General features: G+C 57.3%; 2 protein-coding genes across 2 annotated transcripts; one reads left to right on the forward strand and one right to left on the reverse strand.

The window, feature by feature from the left end:
* Positions 1-24: 24 nt before the first annotated feature.
* On the forward strand, positions 25-12,781 carry DDX54 (DEAD-box helicase 54). The gene is made up of 20 exons (XM_081123221.1): positions 25-238; positions 2,037-2,166; positions 3,590-3,660; positions 4,225-4,413; positions 4,525-4,574; positions 5,157-5,198; positions 5,314-5,409; positions 5,853-5,974; positions 6,065-6,126; positions 6,206-6,337; positions 7,205-7,415; positions 7,765-7,899; positions 8,419-8,649; positions 8,726-8,799; positions 9,438-9,635; positions 10,070-10,212; positions 10,302-10,415; positions 10,934-11,038; positions 11,163-11,275; positions 12,191-12,781. The coding sequence occupies exons 1-20, from the start codon at positions 65-67 to the stop codon at positions 12,421-12,423; spliced, it is 2,625 nt and encodes an 874-aa protein (XP_080979347.1). The 5' UTR covers positions 25-64; the 3' UTR covers positions 12,424-12,781.
* Positions 12,782-13,483: 702 nt separating this feature from the next.
* On the reverse strand, positions 13,484-18,739 carry CFAP73 (cilia and flagella associated protein 73; the record flags this gene model as incomplete). The annotated part of the gene is made up of 7 exons (XM_081123226.1): positions 13,484-13,643; positions 15,082-15,240; positions 15,517-15,738; positions 16,224-16,424; positions 16,736-16,840; positions 17,615-17,729; positions 18,684-18,739. The coding sequence occupies 7 exons, from the start codon at positions 18,737-18,739 to the stop codon at positions 13,566-13,568; spliced, it is 936 nt and encodes a 311-aa protein (XP_080979352.1). The 3' UTR covers positions 13,484-13,565.
* Between the last annotated feature and the right edge of the window lie 1,325 nt (positions 18,740-20,064).

Genomic DNA, 20,064 nt, shown 5'->3' on the forward strand with positions numbered 1-20,064 from the left:
CCGGCACGCCAGTGGTATGTCCCCACCGGCTCCGCCCCTTCCCGTTTCCCTGCGCCGGGTCCGCATGGCTGCCGGAACGCGCCCGGCGGCCAGACCGCGGTCCCGACCTGCCATGGCCCAGCGGAGGAAGAAGAAGGGGCTTCGGAAGCGCCGGGATGCGGCCTCCCAGGCCCGCAGCAGCGACTCGGAGGACGGCGAGTTTGAGATCCAGGCGGAAGATGACGCCCGGGCCCAGAAGGTAGGCGCGCGGGGCTGGGACGCGCGTCGGAGCCCAAGCCCCGGCTCCGTGCGGCGCCCCGCGGCCTCAGTTTCCCCAGCTGGGGAGTGGGCATTGCCAAGGGTGGGGAGAGGTCAGCTGCCAGGGGGTCGGGGGCAGGACCGCTGGCCTGAGCTCGTGCGTCGGGCCGGTCAAGCCCCGGGGCCGGACGGCCGGAGCCACCGCGTTCCCGAGGCTGGGCCTGCGGGCCTTCCTTGCCGGCTTTTGGTTGCGCGCCTCTCATTGGCTACGTCCTACTCAGGGGGCGGGTCCTAGTGCCCATTCGTCCAATGATAAGTGCAGGTGCTGAAGACCTGACTTGGAGAGTTTCGGGCGATTTTTTGAGAGGTTGAATGAAGGGGAGGCCGGACCCGGTAGCTTGGGACGGTGATGCCCCCAAACCTCTGGGAAGCTAACAGTAATAAATTAAAGTTGGGTTTGTTGATCGCCTACTATGTCCCAGGCTCCGTGCTAAGAGCTTTGCCAGCCTTATCACATAATCTTCACACCCACCCTGCGAGCTAAGTATTGTCATCCCATTTTCCAGAGGAGGAAACTGAGGCCTAGATTGGTAAAGGACCTTGACCAAGACCTCTCAGTTTGTGAGTGGGAGAGCCGGTGTCAAACCCCAGACTGTTTGGTTCCAGGGCCTGGGCTCTTTCCATTGCTGAGTGCCAACTGTATGCAAATAGGGACCAGACCTTATCCCACTGTTTCCCCAGCCTAGCCGGTGCCTGGCACACAGTAGGTGCTCTGTAAATGTGGAGAGACTGCTAAAGGTAATGAACAGGAGGGCAGAAGACTAAGTGCCAAAGAGGAGCCCGCATAGGTGGTTGAGACCAAGGGGACTCTGCCCTGGCCCAGCCCTGTGTTCAAAATCTGGCCCAACCCTGTACAGGCTGTGGGATAATGGAGAAGTTGCTTAACCTCTCTGAGCCACATCTGTAGAAGGCAGACGTTTCCAGTTGTGAGGAAGACTGATGATTATATGTGCCTCACAGGCTGTGGAAAGGATTGAATGACATGTTTATATATTTTATACTCACTCAGAATGCTGGGCACTGATGTGTTCCAGGGACTTTGTTGTTATGTGTCTAGAGCAGGAGTTGGCAAACGTTTCCTCCAGGGACCAGATGGTAAATATATTATTCCCTGCAGGGCTCTATAAGGTCGCCGTCTTCTCTGATTTTTTGACAGTCGTTTAAAATGTATATGACTGCCTTGGCCAATGTGGCTCAGTTGGTTGACCCTGCACCAAGAAGAGGCAGGCACAAGAGAGACCAGAGTCAGATAGGGGTGATGGATCAGAAAGGGGATTGAGAAGAGGTGGGCAGGGCAGCTGGGAGTACTTCACACATAGTAGATGTTTTGATTGGCTCTCTAGAGTTTTTCATTTCGAGGGCCTTGAATGACAGGCCAGGATGACAAATATGATATCACCATCTACGGGGCACTGTGAGGCATATGCACTTGCTATCCATTTTCCAGACGTGGAAACACAGACTCAGGGAAGATTAAGTCCCTTGTGTGAGGTCGCCCAGCTGGTAAGTGACAGAATTAGGATTGAAACACAGGCAGTCTGTCTGCAGAGCCCGCTCTCTGCCCCTCCACCCTGATCTGGCCCAGTCGGGGGAGAGCCCTGTAGCAGAGCAGTCATGTGATCTGGCGGGAGAGTCATCAGCTAGAATGGGGCACAGATCAGTAACAGGACAGCCCCCCTCCCTGCCCCCAGTGATCTGATGGTGCCGAGTAATGCTGCCTCTCTGTTCCTCTCTTCCAGCTGGGACCTGGCAGACCCCTGCCCACCTTCCCCACCTCAGAATGCACCTCGGACGTGGAGCCGGACACGAGGGAGATGGTGCGAGCCCAGAACAAGAAGAAAAAAAAGTCAGGAGGCTTCCAGTCCATGGGTGGGTGAGCCAGGCTTTGGAGTGTTGGGGGAGTGGCAGCAGGGGGTCGTCCCGCCCCCCCGAGCTCTGCTCTGGGCCCAGCACTGTGGTAGGTGCTGGGTAGACTGAGGCAACAGACATAGTCTCAAGGCCAGTCAGGGGCTTCTCGTGGGGGCAACAGGCCTGGCACGATGAGAGAGCAGTTAGAGCAGGACTCAGGGTGATGCTGGTGGACGAACATTTGGGGATTTACTGCAGGACAACAGCATTTCAGAGCAGAGGGAGAAAGATTCAGTAGTCGGGTGGGATTGGAATACCCAGCTAGATGGAAATAAAGCTGAACTCTCTTTCTTGCTTTTTACAAATCAGTAGCATCTGGAGCAAAGATTTAAATATCATGAGCATTTTTATAATCTCACAAAGGAAAAGAAGGCCTTTCTAAGTGCGCCCCGAGCACTGTTTGACTTTTTTCAATCAGACATGTGTATATGCCAAAAACACTGTAAACTAAGTTAAATTAAATGCTATATCAGAAGTATATGTGCAACCTATGGGATAGACGAAGGGTAAATATCCCTCATATGCAAAGAGCTTTCACAAATCAATAAGAAAAAGACAGACACCCTGATAGAGACTTGAGTGAAGAACATGAATAGTTAGCTCACAAAAGGAATCTAGATTAGTATATTAAAAATGTGCTAAAATTTATCAAAAATCGAAGAGAAAAAAGCACATAAAAATATTTACATGTGGCTGTTTTTTGTCTTTCTAAATCACAAAGACAGTTGACCAAAAAGCAGCTAAAACCATGGTACATTCCTGTCTCGGGGCCTCCCACTGTCCTCGCATCTCCACAAGCCCAAGTCACATCCTATCTCCAGAGGCCAGCCCCTCCCCCTTTTAGTATCATGTGCATTTGTCAACACCCATGCCTGCATGTGTCCTGGGCCCTTGTCATGTAACACCCTTTTCTTCTAATTAAAAATTTCAAACATAAAAAAATAGAGTACAGTGAGTCTGCACCTACCCATCACCACGCTCCACCCACTTGTCATCCTGGAGGATCTGACTCGAGTCCCAGACATCCCCTCCTTGGATCCCTAAACGCTCCCTGCTTTCCTCAGAGAGAAGTAGGACCTTACACACTGGAAACAAATGCACAGTTCTCAGTATCGTCCAAGACCCTGACCTCATTCAGACCCCCAGTCCTCTCGTGGCATTAAGAGTGTGTCCACATCAGAAGCCACATAGGGTTCGTGTCCCATCATCTGTAGATTTGTCTTTTAAGTTTCAATCAATCAACTTGGCTCTATCGCTTTTCTGCTTTTCTCGCCATTTATTTGACAGTGTAAGAGGCACTTGTCCTGTGTAGTATTCTGGAGGGTGGTGCCTCGGGGGCCCCAGGGGCTCCCTCCACCCCCGCTCACTCCTGTGTCTTTCCCAGGCTTGAGCTACCCCGTGTTCAAAGGCATAATGAAGAAAGGCTACAAGGTGCCAACACCCATCCAGAGAAAGGTACGTGGCGGAGAGGGCTGATGTGAGTGGGAGGAGGCGATGAGCGACTTGGCCTCTTGATAGACACCCTTGCCCCAGCTGTCACATCTGTTGTCCCTCTTATTCCGAAGCCCACAAGCTTGCCTTTTTCACAGGCGGGGGAAGTTGGGCCCAGCGGAGAGGAGACTTGACCCTGGGCCTCTTTGCCATTTAAGGCCGTTCACTGCTGAGGCCCTGTGCAGGCAGCTCTCAGGCTCCCTGTTATCACCCAGGGCTTGTGACTCTTGTCCTTAGACATTTAGCCGAGAGGGAGACATTCCTCTGGGGTCCTGGGCAGGAAGAGTAGTCAGGGAGGTGGAGTCTGGCTTAATTGGATGAAGGATGTTCAGACTGTGGACTGAGTTTGGGGTGGTGAGCTGCTCATCACTAGAGGTATGCAAGCAAGCATTGGCAAGAGTGGGATCAGGGCTGGGCGACAGGCCCCTTCCCGTTCACTGAGATCCCCTAGTTCACCCTGAAGCTCTAGATCGAGTGGTGTTTGGGTGCAGGAGCTGACCCACCCCTCCCTCCCTCCTTCCTCTCCAGACCATCCCTGTGATCCTGGATGGCAAAGACCTGGTGGCCATGGCCCGGACGGGCAGCGGCAAGACAGCCTGCTTTCTTATCCCCATGTTCGAGCGGCTTAAGACCCGCAGCGCTCAGACAGGGGCCCGCGCCCTCATTCTCTCGCCCACCCGGGAGCTGGCCCTGCAGACCATGAAGTTCACCAAGGAGGTGTGTGGGGCCGGAGGGGCGGGGGAGGGCAGGCTGAGCCGGGACCAGTGGGGAGGCCCGAGTGGGCCGAGGCATCTCCCCCTCACCCTCTCCCAATCTCTCCCCCCACAGCTGGGCAAGTTCACCGGCCTCAAGACTGCCCTGATCCTGGGCGGGGACAAGTAAGAGTCACCCCCATCCCTACACCCCATCCCCATGCCAGCACACCCCGTGCCTCCAGGGTATCGGAGTGAAGGAGCCTGTGTGGCTTATTAACAACAGCAAGTTCTTGGCACATTCCAAAAAAAATTAACGAGGGAAACACACAGTAAAATACGAGCAGAAATTTCCCACACAAGCCCTGCAAAGGTTCCGATGCTCCTGAAAGACAGCTGGTGGCGCACAGGTCACCTGAACCGGGTACTCAGTTGTGTGTGCTTTCATGTGCGTAATTGTGAGTTGTTTAAAGCAGAATGCAAAAATTGAAGCATGTTTATAAATAGCTCAGATTTGCAAAATGTGTTTTCCTGATGTGCTGGGGCCGTGCAGTGGTTTGGTAGTACAGCTAATCTCTCACAGGGCAGGGCAGCCCCTTCCTTATTCTCAGGGTCACCGTCACCAGTCGCTCTCAATTCCGAGTGTTTTGCTGTCCAGTTGCAAGTCTGGGGTTGGGGTGTGGGACTCACCTGGGCATTTGCTATGGGAAGGGAGAGGGAATAGGCAGAGACCTGTTCTATCAAACCGACACCTCCCCTTCTCCCTAGAATGGAAGACCAGTTCTCCGCCCTGCACGAAAATCCTGACATGTGAGTTTGGATTGGGGATAATGCTCTGGGTCCCTTCCCAGATGCCAGCGGCTGGGGAGTGAGAGGAGGGCTCTGCGGGTGGCCCTGGGTCACCTGGCCTGCACACCCCTTCCAGAATCATTGCTACCCCTGGACGCCTGATGCACGTGGCTGTGGAGATGAACCTGAAGCTGCAGAGTGTGGAGTACGTGGTATTTGACGAGGCGGACAGGTAAGGCTGTCACCCCGGGCAGTGTCCAGGTTGGCCCCGAGGCTGGGAAATCAGAGGGAGGTGCAGTTACCTGGGAAGAAGGGCTCTGCCAGGAGAGACCTGTGTACCAGGATCAAAGCAGTGTTTCCCCAGATGCGTGCCACATACCACAGGTTTGTAAAGTACCCGGAACGGTGCCTGACACAGAGCGAGGACCGCTGTCATTTATTTCTATATGAATTTGTAGGAGACAGAACAGGTCAGACCCAAGATTTCAAGATCATTATTGCTTAGGATGAAGTTGTCACATAGAGAAAAAGTGAGCGGAGTTAAAGAAATGTGAGGCAAACACCAGTCCACAAGTGTAGTGGGGGCAAGAGTGCCCGAGCTTTGGAACTCACGGGAATGGAAGCGCCTCTCTTGACCCCGCCCTGCCCTCTGCCCTCCGCCCTCCCCCCTCCCAGGCTCTTTGAAATGGGGTTTGCAGAGCAGCTGCAGGAAATCATCAGCCGCCTCCCTGGGGGCCACCAGACGGTCCTGTTCTCCGCCACGCTCCCCAAAATGCTGGTGGAGTTTGCCCGGGCCGGTGAGTGAGCTCGGGTTGGGGCCTGGGCAGGGGAGGGGCGCCTTGCCCTTCAATGACTCAACCCCCCACCCTTCTCTGTGCCCGCTGCAGGCCTCACGGAGCCCGTACTCATCCGGCTAGACGTGGACACCAAACTCAACGAGCAGCTCAAGGTGAGGCTCTGCCTGTGCCCGCTCCAGGCCCCTGCGCAGGGCCCTGAGAGCCAGACCCTCACGGCCCCTCTCCCCGCAGACCTCCTTCTTCCTGGTGCGGGAGGACACCAAGGCCGCCGTGCTCCTGCACCTGCTGCGCAACGTGCTGCGGCCCCAGGACCAGACGGTGGTGTTTGTGGCTACAAAGCACCACGCCGAGTACCTCAGTGAGGTGAGAGGCCCTGGCGGCTTGGGGAAGACTCCTGGGGACCTGCGCTTTCCCTAGCTTGGGGCTGCAGTTCCCCGTACAGACACCAGAGGGCAGCACCAGAGCAGCACACGGGCCTAGCCGGGGGTTGGTATTTTTTATAAAAATTTCAAACGCATACTAAGGTCCCCAGTAGGGGGCGCGCAGGAGGCAGCCGATCAAAGACTCATCATTGATGTTTCTGTCTCTCTCTCTCTGAAGTTAATAAAAACATATTTTAAAAAAAGTAGATGTACCCCGCATGCTATGTAAACGTTGTAAAGTTTACACGGAAGGTACGTAAAGTGCCCTAATCTTACGTGAGCGACTTGACGAGTTTTTCCATATGGGTACACCTGCAACCCTCGGCTATATCAAAGCGCGGGGGTCCCCGTGCCCCGAAGGCTGCTGGGGCCCCTTCCCTGGTCAGCCACACCTGGGTCTGTTATCTGAGGACACAGTTCACTGGGTTTCACTTTCTTGTTACACACTTAACGGTGCTTCCTCCTTGCGTACAGCAGCTGGGGTTACTGATGAATGGGACCAAAATAGTAATTCTCAGAGAGCAGTTAACACTTCCTGTGTTCCGGGCGCATTCTCAGCACTGTATATGTATTAACTCATTTAATCCTTAAAGCTACAAAGAAGGAACTATTCTCCCCATTCCACAGATGAGGAAAATGAAGGCATGGAGAGGTTAGGTAATTTGCCCAAGATCATACAGCTTGTTAGTGGGAAAGTCAGGATGAGGCTTACCACCAGGTCACGGCATCCCCGCCGTGGCCTGGACTCCTGTCTCTCCTACAAGTCTCCTCACCCCTCTCCCTCCCTCCCCGTCTTGGCTCTGAGCAGCTGCTGACAACCCAGGGGGTCAGCTGCGCCCACATCTACAGTGCCCTGGACCAGACGGCCCGCAAGATCAACCTCGCCAAGTTCACCCACGGCAAGTGTTCCACCCTCATCGTGACTGACCTGGCGGCCCGGGGCCTGGACATCCCGCTGCTGGACAACGTCATCAACTACAGCTTCCCGGCCAAGGGCAAGCTCTTCCTGCACCGTGTGGGTAAGGAGCCAGCCGGGGCGCTGAGCCCTGGTGGGGGCTGAGGGCGCAGGGCTCGACTCCTGCAGCTGCAGGTCGGGAAGCCGAACCCAGGGACTTGGCCTATAAATTAGGATCTGGTGGGGATGGGCGGGCACGATTCTGATGGGATCTCTTGACTCCCTGCTGTGTCAGGTCAGTGTGTTGGGCCCCACCTTCCCCTCAGCCCTCCCAGGCCAACTCACTTTGTATAGTTTTTCAGTTATAAAAGCTGGGCAAGGTGTGGTCGGCCTGGTTTGCACTCTTAGGATTGGGCAGGTGGGAGCTGTGCTGGACTTTTCCTTCACTGAAGCTTGACCACCTCTTCCCGCAGGTCGTGTGGCCCGGGCTGGCCGAAGTGGCACAGCCTACTCCTTGGTGGCCCCAGATGAGGTCCCCTACCTGCTGGACCTCCACCTGTTCCTGGGCCGTGCCATCTCCCTCGCCCGCCCCCACGAGGAGCCCTCAGGTGAGTGGAGGCAGGGGTGGAGCTGAGGACTTCTGTGGCGTTCTCGATGTGGGCAGAGGGCAAAGCTGTCCCCACTTTGGTAGCGGGTGGGGCTGGATTTGACCCCAGGAGACGATCCCTATACAGTCATCCCTCGGTATCCGCAGTGGATTGGTTCCAGGACCCCTCAGATACGAAAATCCGTGGGTGCTCAGGTCCCTTGTATAAAATGGCATAACATTTGCATGTAATGTATGTACAACCTCCCGTAACTTTGTCACCTGTAGGTTACTTATGATAATACAATGGGAGTGCTATGTAAATAGGCGTTGTACTGTATCGTTTAGGAAATAACAAGAAAAATCCTGACATGCATAGTATGGACGCAACCATCATAGGCCTAACTACGTAGTACGGGTCAGCAACCCCCGAGATGATTCTGTGATTCGGGGGCCAGCATGAGGCTGGCGAGGGGAGGTCAGGCCATGCGCATGTGGGCCGGGTGACAGTCCTCTGATCAGGCTCCGTGTGGCGTGGCAGGTTCAGCCGGCACGGATGGCGTGCTGGGCCGGGTGCCACAGAGCGTGGTGGACGACGAGGACTGCGGCCTGCGGAGCACCCTGGAGGCGTCTCTGGAGCTGCAGGGCCTGGGCCGAGTGGCCGACAATGCTCAGCAGCAATACGTGCGCTCGCGGCCGGCGCCCTCACCCGAGTCCATCAAGCGGGCCAAGGAGCTGGACCTCGCGGGGCTGGGCCTGCACCCCCTCTTCAGTGAGTCCCTGTGCAGGGTGGGGGCGGCGGGCTGGCCCTGCAGAGCCGCCCCTGGCCTCACCCCCCTTTCCGCCAGGCTCTCGCTTCGAGGAGCAGGAGCTGCAGCGGCTGAGGCTGGTGGACAGCATCAAGAAGTACCGCTCGAGGGCGGTGAGTGCGGGCCGGCGGGGACCACAGTGGCCACCGCGGGGCTGGGCCTGCTTGAGCACCGCCGCAGCAGGGATCTCCATTTGAGCTTGAAGTTTCTTAGTCTGTATCTCTGGCTCTGTCAGCATCTCTAGGTTCCTGTGGCAACAATTTCCTCCCAATTACCGATGGGTAGACCGAGGCTCAGAGAGGGAGCGACGTGCCCTGGGCCTCTTAGAGGCCCGAGGAGCTGGCTCTCTGTCGCCTTTCATCTCCTCGACTCTCACTGGGCACCCCATCTTGTACCTGGGGGCGGTGTGTTCTGCAGCAGGGTTAGACCTTCCCAGGAGTGGGCCAGCGTGCCAGCCCGCCAGCATCAGGGAAGAGGGGCCAGAGGGCATGGTTGAGAGCACTGGTTTCAGAGCTAGGCGGACCTACACTGAAATCCCAGCTCTGGCTCATCCCTGCTGTGTGACCTTGGGCAGGTTACTTGCCCTCCCTGGGACTCCTTTTCTAACTGTGATATGCAGATAATGAGAGTGCCCACCTGGGAGGGTTGAAGGGACTTGGGGAGGAATGCCATAAAGAGCCCGCCAGGTTGGTAGGGGTGGAATTGGGGAGGGGAGGCCAGTGGGTGAAGGACTAGGGTGTCACCTCCGCAGACCATCTTTGAGATCAACGCCTCCAGCCGGGACCTGAGCAGCCAGGTGATGCGTGCCAAGCGGCAGAAGGACTGCAAGGCCATCGCCAGCTTCCAGCAGGGGCGACAGGAGCGGAAGGAGGGCCTGGCCAGCCCAGCCCCCAGCTGCCCAGCACAGCAGGAGGAACAGCCTGAGGAGGCGGCGCAAGAGAGTGTGGAGGTGCAGCCCCACCCGGGACCCTGGAGGCTGGGCCTGAGTGCCAGAAGGCAGGGCTGGGGGCCTGTTCACCTGGTGGGTGGGGTCCCAGGCCTACTCATCCGCCCTCTTACATTTGATTTGGATAGGGGGTTCATAGCCAAAACGTAACATTTGAAAACTCCTGGACTAGTGCATAGAGCAAGGCCAGGCCCAGAGAGGGGCAGGGCCTTGCTTTGGTCACACAGCCTTCTGGGCTGAAGCATGGATCCCTCCCTGGTTGGCACCTCAGTCCCCCTCCCCTACCTGTCCTGACCCTGATGGTGCTTGAGGCTCGGTCATGCTGCACCTGCAGGGGAGGAAATGGAGGGTCTAAATGGCAGCTCCGAGCTGGACTGGTGTTGGGGGGCAGGTGGGCTCCCCTGGGCTTCAGGTGTGACTGGGCCTCCATCCGCCAGGACGTTTTCACAGAGGTCGTGGGCCGGAAACGGCCACAGCCAGGACCGGATTGTGGAGCGAAGAGGCGGAAGGTGGAGGCCCGGCAGCGGGACCGGGATTTCTATGTCCCTTATCGGCCCAAGGACTTCGACAGTGAGCGGGGGTGAGCGGCCAGCCGGTGTGTGCGTGTGGCAGGTGGGGCCTGATGGGCCCCCGTCAACCCTGTTGTACCTCCCCACCCTCCCTCTGCAGCCTGAGCGTTGGTGGGGATGCGGGCGCCTTCGAGCAGCAGGTGGCTGGCGCGGTCCTGGACCTGATGGGGGATGAGACCCAGAACCTGACCAGGGGCCGGCAGCAGCTCAAGTGGTGAGTGAGCTCCGCAGCACAGCCCTCCCACGCCCGCCTGTCTGCCAGTGGTTCCACACAGCTAGCATGCGACCCCCTGCCTGTCCCCACCCCTCTTGGATCCCTAGAGCAGGAATGTGCCACCCCCGCCCCCTCCTTAATCCTGCACAACACGAATTATGACCTGTGACTCCCTCATCCTGTCCCCATGTAATCACAAAGTAAGGACAGTGAACCCCACCCCACCCCCATTCAGAGCAAGGAGGTGGCAGAGGGGGGTTGGGAACCCTGTCCCTCACCCAGCCTCAGACTGCCCCCCCCCCCGGGTTCTGCTGACCCCATACTACCTGAGACCTGGGATACCAGGGAAAGATCAGGAGGGGCCGGGGATGAGCCTTTATTGAGCACCTACTGCATGCCAGACGTGGCCACACTCTTTCTGGAATCCTCCACCACCCCAGTGAGAGGGTCAGGGGAGGAAACAGGCCCTCCCAGGCCACCTCCGTCCACGGCCGCCCACCCAACTCTCTCTCCTGCAGGGACCGGAAGAAGAAGCGGTTTGTGGGACAGTCAGGCCAGGAGGACAAGAAGAAGATCAGGACAGAAAGTGGGCGCTACATCAGCAGCTCCTACAAGCGGGACCTGTATCCTGAGGGGCGGGGCCGAGCACCTCCTACCCCCACCTCCCATGGGCGGGCCCTTCTCCCAGCCCAGGGGTTTCAAGGGCTCCAGGATCTCACAAGCAGCCTCCTTAACACAGCCTCCCAGCTACCAGAAGTGGAAGCAGAAACAGAAAATCGATGACCGCGACTCCGAGGAGGAAGGAGCGTCAGACCGGCGAGGCCCAGAGCGAAGGGGTTGGAAGCGGGGCCGAGGCCAAGGTAGGATTTACCTCCAAACGCACATTTGCAAGTGGTACATCCATTCGGTCATCTGGGAACTTGGTCCCTTAGCTGGTGACAGGCTAAGGGGATTTGAACCCTCTGCCAGAGCCTGTGCCTCACATGCCAGGACCTCAGTCTGCCCCTCAGGGCTTTGATGTGCTCTGAAGGGAGGGGACTGGAGCCTGTCCCAACCCCTCCTAAGCGTGCAGTCAGAGAGGGCTCTGGCTCCCACTTGCTGTGTGGAGACAGGCTCTGCTAGACACTCACCAAATGTGACCTAGGGCGGGAAGACTGAGAATGTCCACCTTACAGGCAGGGACGCTGAAGTGGTCATGAGGGTAGTGACTAGCCCTGGGCTACCCACCTGCCTGCCACCTCCCACCTGGGCCTCCCCTGGGGAGAGGGGAGCTTGGAACTATGTCCTGGGCCCTCAGTCACTGCTGGGCCCCCAGTGCCTGGCATAGAGGAGGTGCTCAGTCAAGCTTTGTTGAAATATTTATAATCATCATAATTACACATAAGAGCCCTTACTATGAGCTAGATCTTGTTCTGAGCATTGTACATTTATTAACTCATTGACTCCTCATTAGGACCCATGAGGTAGGTAGGTGCTATTCATAATTCACAGAGGGGGAAACTGAGGCACAGAGAAGTTACATGACTTGCCCAGGTTGTAAGAGGCCCCAGCTGGGATTTGAACCCTGGCAGCTCTGGCTTGAAGTTCCATGCTGCTGACCCATACAGTAGGCTACTTAAGCTTTGTTAAGCACCTACTATGTGCTAGAGGCCAGGGCCACAGCAATGAACAGCAGAATGGGGGTAGGGGCAAGGGAGCAGTCTGGAGGATTCTGGGAGGAGGAGACATTGAGAGTTGGCCCAGAGGCTTAGCTCCCTGGACCCCTGTCCTGGCAGGTGCCTCCCAGCCACGCACCCCAGGTGCCTCCACAGGCCGTGTGCGCTCAGAGCTCAAGACCAAGCAGCAGATCCTGAAGCAGAGGCGCCAGGCCCAGAAGATGCGCTTCCTGCAGCGAGGGGGGCTCAAGCAGCTCTCTGCCCGCAACCGGCGCCATGCCCGGGAGCTGCAGCAGGGTGCCTTCGGCCGAGGCACTCACTCCAGGAAGGGCAAGATGAGGAAGAAGATGTGAAGATGACCCAGCCCTGCGGCTCCTAAAAGCCTGGTCCCAGTGTGGACATCAGCAAATGCTCCTTGTGTAGCGCGGTGTGCCTGGCCCTGTGCTGGGCATGCGGGGAGCTCCCTGCAGAACCATCGTCCACGAAAAGGAGTGCTGTACGGCCAGAGAGGGCAGCAGCTGCCTCTGCCTGAGACAGGGACAGTTGAGCAAGGTCTTGAGGGGTGCATAGGAGTTCACACCCTGAATTGGCAACTCTGCTCCTGCTGCTTCATGTGTTGGGTTCAGAGGTGGTGGCTGCATGGGTCTGAGCTGTTAGTGCCTGAGGCCCAGTGATGTACTTTTCATGTAATAAACCTTCATTGAGCACCTCTGGCGGACCAGGCGTGCAATTGAGGAGTTGGAAGGGACAAACCCAGACACTAAAATCCCAGCTAGTGCGCTGGCTGAGTTGAGAGCGTGTGGGCAAGTCCTGAGTCATCACCCCAGGGATCCCCTGAGGGTGGGTTCTGTTGGTGTCCCCCTTTTGCAGATGAGGAAAATTGAGGCTCAGAGGATGAATCAGTTGCCTGAGGTGGGAGAGCCCCAAAGCTGGCTGTTGGTCCCCTTCCTCCTGCCAGGCCAGCCTTGTAGCTAGGAGTAGACGGTGGGAGGGAGACCTGGTGCAGGGTTTAGGACAGAGGGCACAGCTACTCCTCTCTGGCTTTGAAGGGGTTAACACTGCCCTACCACACACCAAGAGAGCAGAACCTGTCCCAGCCTCTGTCCTGCTCCAAGGCCTGTGCTCCTCAGCCTCTATTGGGCCATGGGAAGGTCAAGGGCAGTCTCCGGCAGCTGGATTATCAACCTGGTGGTTGTCAAGTGCCAGTCCACAGTGGAGGAGCCTCTGTGAGCAGGTGTCCTGTGAGTGGGTATCGGCCCCTGAGACCCTCTTGCCGGTCCTATTGGTATTACTTGACTTAACCAATCATCTGGAATTTACTAGAATTTGCACTGGCCCCATTGCAAGCACCTGACAAATACTAGTTTACTGCCCTCAACCACCTGGAGGAAGGGCCTGGCCCCAGGCCAGGTGGTGGATGTGGGGTAGGTGTCCCCAGGGAGGGGAGGTCCCTTGGGGAGAGGTCCCCCCTCCCCCACTACTCACCTGGGTCAGGCTAGGGGGCCAGGGTCTCCGGCTTGCCCTGGGGAAGGCTGGCCAGCATGGCAGAGAGGTCCAGGATGAACAGCTTCACCTGGGGGTCCCCAACACAGCCAGAGTCACATCCCAGCCCCTGAGTGTCCAGTCCCCACCCCCCAGTGCATGGGATGCTGTGGGGCTGGAGTCAGGGTGGAGACCTCTTTAAAAAACAGCAGTGCTGGTGGGTCCCAGGGGCAGTGACCTGGCCTGTTCTGGGATTTTAAAACCCCAGTCAGCCTCTCAGATGATTCCTTAGCAGATGCCTTCACAGTTTGCCAGCTGCCTATCACCTGTATTATAATTAAATTCCTATTTTCACTTCCATCAATTTATTTTTCCCTTTTAATTGGATCAGTCACATTTGTTGGCGTCTAACCCACTCTCATCTTCTCCATGGGTGGCCCACCTTTGTTTTGTTTTAATTAACTTATTCAGTGATATGGACTTAATGAGCGCCCCTGGATCCACTGCCAGGAACCAGGACATGGTGGTGAACCTTCCCTGGGGCTCTCCTGTCACATTTCTGACTGAAGTAAACATCTGAGAAGGAAACTATCTCCAGCAAAAACGGAAAAAAAATTAAGTCACCCCTGTCATAAGTAGGGTAATTGGAAAAATAGCTACAATGAAAACAAAACTTACTGAATTTGGCCAGCTGCTTTTGCTGATGGGGCAAGTCCCAGGCCCCGAGACCAGGGAGCCGTGCCAGGGTGAAGGCCTAGTCACCCCCAAGTTGGGATCAGAGAGTTGGTTGAAAAGGGATCGGCTTTTACTGTTGCTGCATGTCAGGCCTCTGTCCCTCCTGGTGTCATCTGGACATGGACCTCTGCTCCCGAGCCACACTTGGGAGAGCGGCGGTCCACAAAAATCCACCCTACTCAGGATGTGGCGCAAAGGTGGGCCCCAGTTCTGGCCCTTTGGTTGGAATCCTGGCCATTGGGCTCAGGGCAGAGGTGGGATGGGTAGGAGGAAAAGAGGGTGCCTCCCTTTGTCTCCCCCACTCCTCAATGGGGTCATGCTTTGGGAACCCCCCAGAAACAAGTGTCTCCAAAGTGAGCAGCCCCCTCCGTCAGCCGTAAACCTTGCAAACCTGTGATGCCACGGTGCAGAGACCACTGCTCCACCCCACCCCCACCCTCACTGGGGCAGCCAAGGCCATCTGTGATTAATTAAAAGGGAGCCTTGACTTGGTTTTTTATCGATGTCACTTGTTTGACTCTTGGCATAAATGTACAGAGGCCCTCAGGATACACCCTGGCCCTCCTGCGTGCGCAGGACACTGAAACCCAGAGGGGCATGACTTCCTTCTGGCCACACAGCTGATGACAGGACCAAGACCAACCCAGGGGCCTCCACAGCCATCGGGCCCACGTCTGTGGCACTAAGGAGCATGGCCTCTGGTCACCGAGGGTCAGGCTTAACCCACAGAGGTGGGATATCGGGGATCCTGATGTTCCCAAGGTTTGGGGGCCGGTGGTGACAGCAGGGCTCACCTGCTCCAGCTGCCCCTCGGTGTCCTCAATGCCCAGGGCAGGTGGCTGCCTCTGATGCTGGCACACCAGCTGGAACAGGTTGAGCACTGACATCCTAGCGCGCCCCAGGAGCAGGGTCTTCTCAGCGGCCGTGTTCTGGATCCCAGCCCACGCGGATTCCTGGGGAACGGCCCGCCCCTTCCGATTCAGGCGGGAGGCGGGAGGCGGGCGGGGCCTCGTGTCCCCCCACCAGCTGGGCACCCGAGGGCGCTCCCGGGGACCCGAGGGCAGGCGGGGACTCAGGTACTGAGGGCACTGGCCTTCCGTGCCCTTAAGCGCTTGCTGATGCCGGAACCTGCGCGTTCGTGCCGCGGTCCCTCTGGAGCGAGCATCGCCCCGTCTGCGCTACCGACCCCGGCGGTGGAAGGCTGGGGTCCCGGGCCCACCGGGCCGTACCCAGCGCAGCGCGCGCTCCCGCGCCGCCTCCAGGCGCTCCAGCAGCTGCGCTCGCTGCTGGCCCCGCGCGAGCAGCTCGTCCCGCCAGGTGTCCCGCAGCCGCTGCAGCCGCGCGCGCGCCTCCTCCAGCTCCGCCCGCCGCCCGCGCTCCGCGAGCCTCTGCGCCGCCAGCGTGTCGGCCAGGGCGTGGGCGCGCGCCACCAGCTCGGGGACCTCCTGGAACTGGGATGGGGTCCGGAGGGGGGCTCACCGGGCCTGCAGCTCCCGCCCTCCCCATGCCGCCTGTGAAACGGGGGCATCACACAGCCCCTCCTGCCCCAGGAGTGGAGATCACGCCACCCTTCCCGTTAAGCCGAGCTAAACTCACTGCCTGTGTTAATAGTTCATTGTTTCATTCAACTAATATTTAATGAGTGCCTGGGTCTACCCCCCCCCCCCCCGCCTGTGTGTCCTTGAGTAAGAGTTACCTTTCTGAATCTCAGTTTCCCTACCTGTAAAATGGTGTTGACAATAACTGGACCCACTTTACTGGGCCTTGGGGAGAATCCAAGAACAAAGGGTGTCCTGGCATACAGTTAGTGCTCAGCAAGTGGTGGCTCCTGGCATACAGTCAGCGCCCCGGTAGTGCACCCTTCCAAAGCCGTCCTTGAGGCCACCCAGCGCTGTTCGGGGGCGCTGAGCCCCCACACTTCTTGCGGGGCACTCACCTCGGGCAGCTGCTCCAGCACTCGCTCCAGCAGGCGCGCGCAGGGCTCCAGGCGCTGCACCTGGCGCCGCAGGCGCGCGCGCTTCCGCTGCAGCTTCTCCAGCTGCGCCCGAAGCTGCAGCGCCTCCGCCTCCAGGCGGCCCGCCCGGCGTCGCTCCTCTGCCGCCCTCCGCATCGCGCCACTGCGTCGGACCTCCGTGTCCTGAGGAGGAGGGATGAAACGGAGCCGAGGACCCTCAGGACTCCGGAGCCTGCGGAGCTCGCGCCTTTCAGCCCGCCCCAGCATTCGCTTGTGGGGCCAAGGGATTGCAAACTCTGATTTTGGTCCCTCACAACTGCCCCACGGTTTTTAAAAACTTGGATGCTTCAGGCAGCGCACGCGTGTGTGTTTCCCACCACTCCCCTTTGTACTAGTACAGCCAGTTTTTACAATTTTAGGTGACATGTCTGGCCTCTATTGGGCTGTGACTTTGTGACCCTGTGACCTGCCTCCCCCCAGCAGGCTCCACCTACCTGCAAGAACTTGTCAAAACGGACAAAGGACTCCTTTAGCTCCTGCTGCTTCTGTTCCACCTGTTCCCGGCGCAGTTTCAGGACCGCCATCGTGGTCTCGAACACCTGGGGTGTGGGAGTGGGTGTCTGTGTGTGCGTTTGGAGGTCTGAGTCATCCGGGGCCTTTAGGTTCACCCCGAACTTCTCTCGCCTGCTATCCCTGATCTTGCCACTACGCCCTGCTCAGATCCACCCATGGCTCCCACCACCCACAATGAAGCCCAAGCGCGCTCCTGCGGCCCCTGCCTGTCAGTGTCCCTGCCCTTTCTTCAGGCCTCAGCTTGCCCTCTCCCCTCTGACACTCTGTCTCCGGGCCACTTGACCGCCTGTGTTTGTCCTTCGCTTCCAGCCTTGGTAGATGCTGTTCCCTTGTCACTTTCTTCCTTCTCACGCTGTCCCCCTTTGCTGGATAAGCCGACTTGCCCTTCAGTGATCCCTAAGACATCACTTCCTCCAGGAAGCCCTCCTTGATTCACCCTCCCCCCCGTGGAAATAGAGGCTTCCTTTGGGCTCCTACAGTCCCCTCCTTCAGAGCAGCCACCAGCTGGACACTGGTCTGTGCCCTTCTCTACACCGTGAGCCCCCTGAGGTCAGGGACTGTGGTGAGACCACTAGGTCCCAGTGAGCACCCTGCACATAGGTGCTCAGTGCACATTAATCTACACCAACTGATATTCCATCCCCATTTGACAGGTGAGCAAACCAAGGCTCAGAGTGGTGAAGTGACTGTGTCAGACCTTGGAGCTAATAACTTGGCTCCATTATTTCCCATTCCCCTGCTCGTCACTATTTTGGGGGCCTGGAGTCCCCAAAAGGCTCAAGACTGCAGTGGGGGCTCACCTCCTTCTGAGCCTGCAGGCCCCGATCTGCATCCACCAGCTCCCGCCTCTTCTCCAGGAGACCCAGCACCGGTGGCAAGTGGTCAGGATGCAGCGCCGGGATCTTCCTGGAGGGCCTCGCGGGGGAGGTGGGGGTGAAGGAGGCAAGAGTCACGGCCCCCAAACCCCTCCCCAGTGCCTGAAATGCCCCCATTTGCCAGCTACTGGCTGTGGAATCTTTGTTCATTCAGCAAATTGTACTGAGCACCTAGTAAGTGCCCGGCACCATCGCAGGCACTGGGGCTGCCGCTGGGGACAAGACAGACAAAACCCAGCCCTGCAGGAGCTGGCAGCCTGGGGGGAGCACAGGAAATAAAGCTAACAAATAATAATAAATAATGCCCGGACATGGTAGGTGCTACGGTGGAAAATCCCTCAATGGAGTGATGAAGGAGGTGAGAAAGGAGGCCAAGGTGAACCTAGGACCAGGAGCTGGGAGGATGCTGCTGATGGAAGGAGCCTGGGGGGGGGGGGTCAGGGGAGATCAGCTCCTTGCCATGGCCAAGTTGAGGTTGAAGACACCTGTTAGCCCTCCGGGGGAGGGTCCAGGAGGCAGCCCCATAGGGTCGGCTCCGGTTGTGGGGAAACCCTGCCATTTTCAGATTCTAAGACTATGGTTGGGACCCTCAGTCACTCTACTGAACACAAAGCTGGCATGGGACAAGCTTCCTCCACCCTTCCTTTAAAATGCAGTTTCCAGGCATAGGGGACAGATCATAGAATAACCCCTTCCCACCCGATTCAAACGATTTCATCTCAGCTGGGTGTCAGCTGGGGGTGGGAATCAAGAGCAGGTTAGAGACCTGGGCTATTGACCCAGCTCTGCTGCAACTAGCCCTGAGCCCTCGGGGAAGTCGCTGGTTCTTTCTGAGCCTTGGATGTTTTTGTCTGTGAAATGGGGGCAATAATCTCCCACCATGAACAGTCCGAGGGGAGCCAGGATCCAGGGGTGGGGGAAAGGATGGGCCACCCCACCCCCCCCTTCTGCCCTCCTTCTGGCCGGCCCCTCCCTGCCACCCAGCGCCACTCACGTGGGCAGCTTCTCTTGCGAGGCCAGTCGGAAATATTCCTCCCAGGACACTGCCATTCTCCTGGCGATTGCTTGGGCTGTCTCTCCACCTGGCTGGAGTTCTGCTGACGGTGGGCAGTGCCACCCTACAGTCGCTGCTCCCAGAAGGCAGCCACCAAGCAGGCCCTGGTTGCCCGGGCAACCACAGACACAACATTCCACTGCCTGGAGGGGGAGGGGGCTGTTGGGAAGGGTGAAGCCTCTGCCCCTTCCGGAGAAGGCTGAACTCCCAGTCTAAACTGGGGTGCCAGACGAGAGGACGTGGGTCCCTCGGCCAGGAATTTACCCCTCTTGGTGACCCGTGTCTGGTGGAGCCTCTCCTGGCTGGGTGGGATGGAGCCTCACTAGCGGGTTCTGTGCTCAGATGTCTGCTATTATTGGGCGCCCACTGTTTGCCAGGCTTGGGTGGGGTCCTGTACTCCTGGCAAGGTGCCGAGGGCCTACCTCGTTCCAGTCCTTTGACAGTCCGCCTCCTTTGCCGGGAATGGCTTTCTCTCTCATCCTTGATGTTTCTCTCTCTCTCTCTCCCCCTTTCCCTTCCTCCCTCTGAAATCAATAAAAAACAGAACAACAACTACAAAAAACCTTTTTTAAAAAACAAAACTGTTTCGCAAGGTGGGTTACCATTTTGATATTCACACTAGCAATGGAAAAGAGCTCTGATGGCTCCATGGCCTCGCCAGGAGTTGGTCTTGCCGGTTTTTCAGGCATCCTGATGGATGTGTAGCTATGTGAATTACTTTTTGATTCTGAGATCATTGTAGATTCACCTGCAGTTTAAGAAATAACACAGAGAGATGCCATGCCCTTTCCCTCAATGGCGACACCTTGCACAACCAAACACTATCACAACCAGGAAACTGGCATGGATACAATCCATTGACTTTATTCAGATTTCACAGTTTCACACACACTCATTTGTACGACTGTGTATTTAGTTCTGGGCAATTTTATCACGTGTAGATGCTGGTAATCACCACAGTCAAGATACGAAACATTCATCTCAAAGATCCCTCCTGCCACCCGTGTGTAGCTGCAACCAGCTCCCCCCTCCCGCCTCCCTGACCCCTGGCAACCATTCATCTGTTGTCGCCTGTGTGGTTTTAGCACATCAAGGATGTTATATAATTGGAACCTTTCGGAGACTGGCTGTTTTCGCTCAGTTTCATTTCCCCCAGAGCCATCCTCGTTGCTACGTGTACCTGTTTGTTCCTTTTGATTGCTAAGTAGCATTCCAGAGCATGGATGAACAACACTTGTTAAACGTTCCCAAGTCCTGTTGGTGCTCCCGGCCACACTGCTGAGGCTGAGGTCCCAGCCTCCACCTGTCCCTGTCCCCAGGT

Source organism: Miniopterus schreibersii (assembly GCF_964146895.1).
Source record: "Miniopterus schreibersii genome assembly, chromosome: 20".
Taxonomy (NCBI): domain Eukaryota; kingdom Metazoa; phylum Chordata; class Mammalia; order Chiroptera; family Miniopteridae; genus Miniopterus; species Miniopterus schreibersii.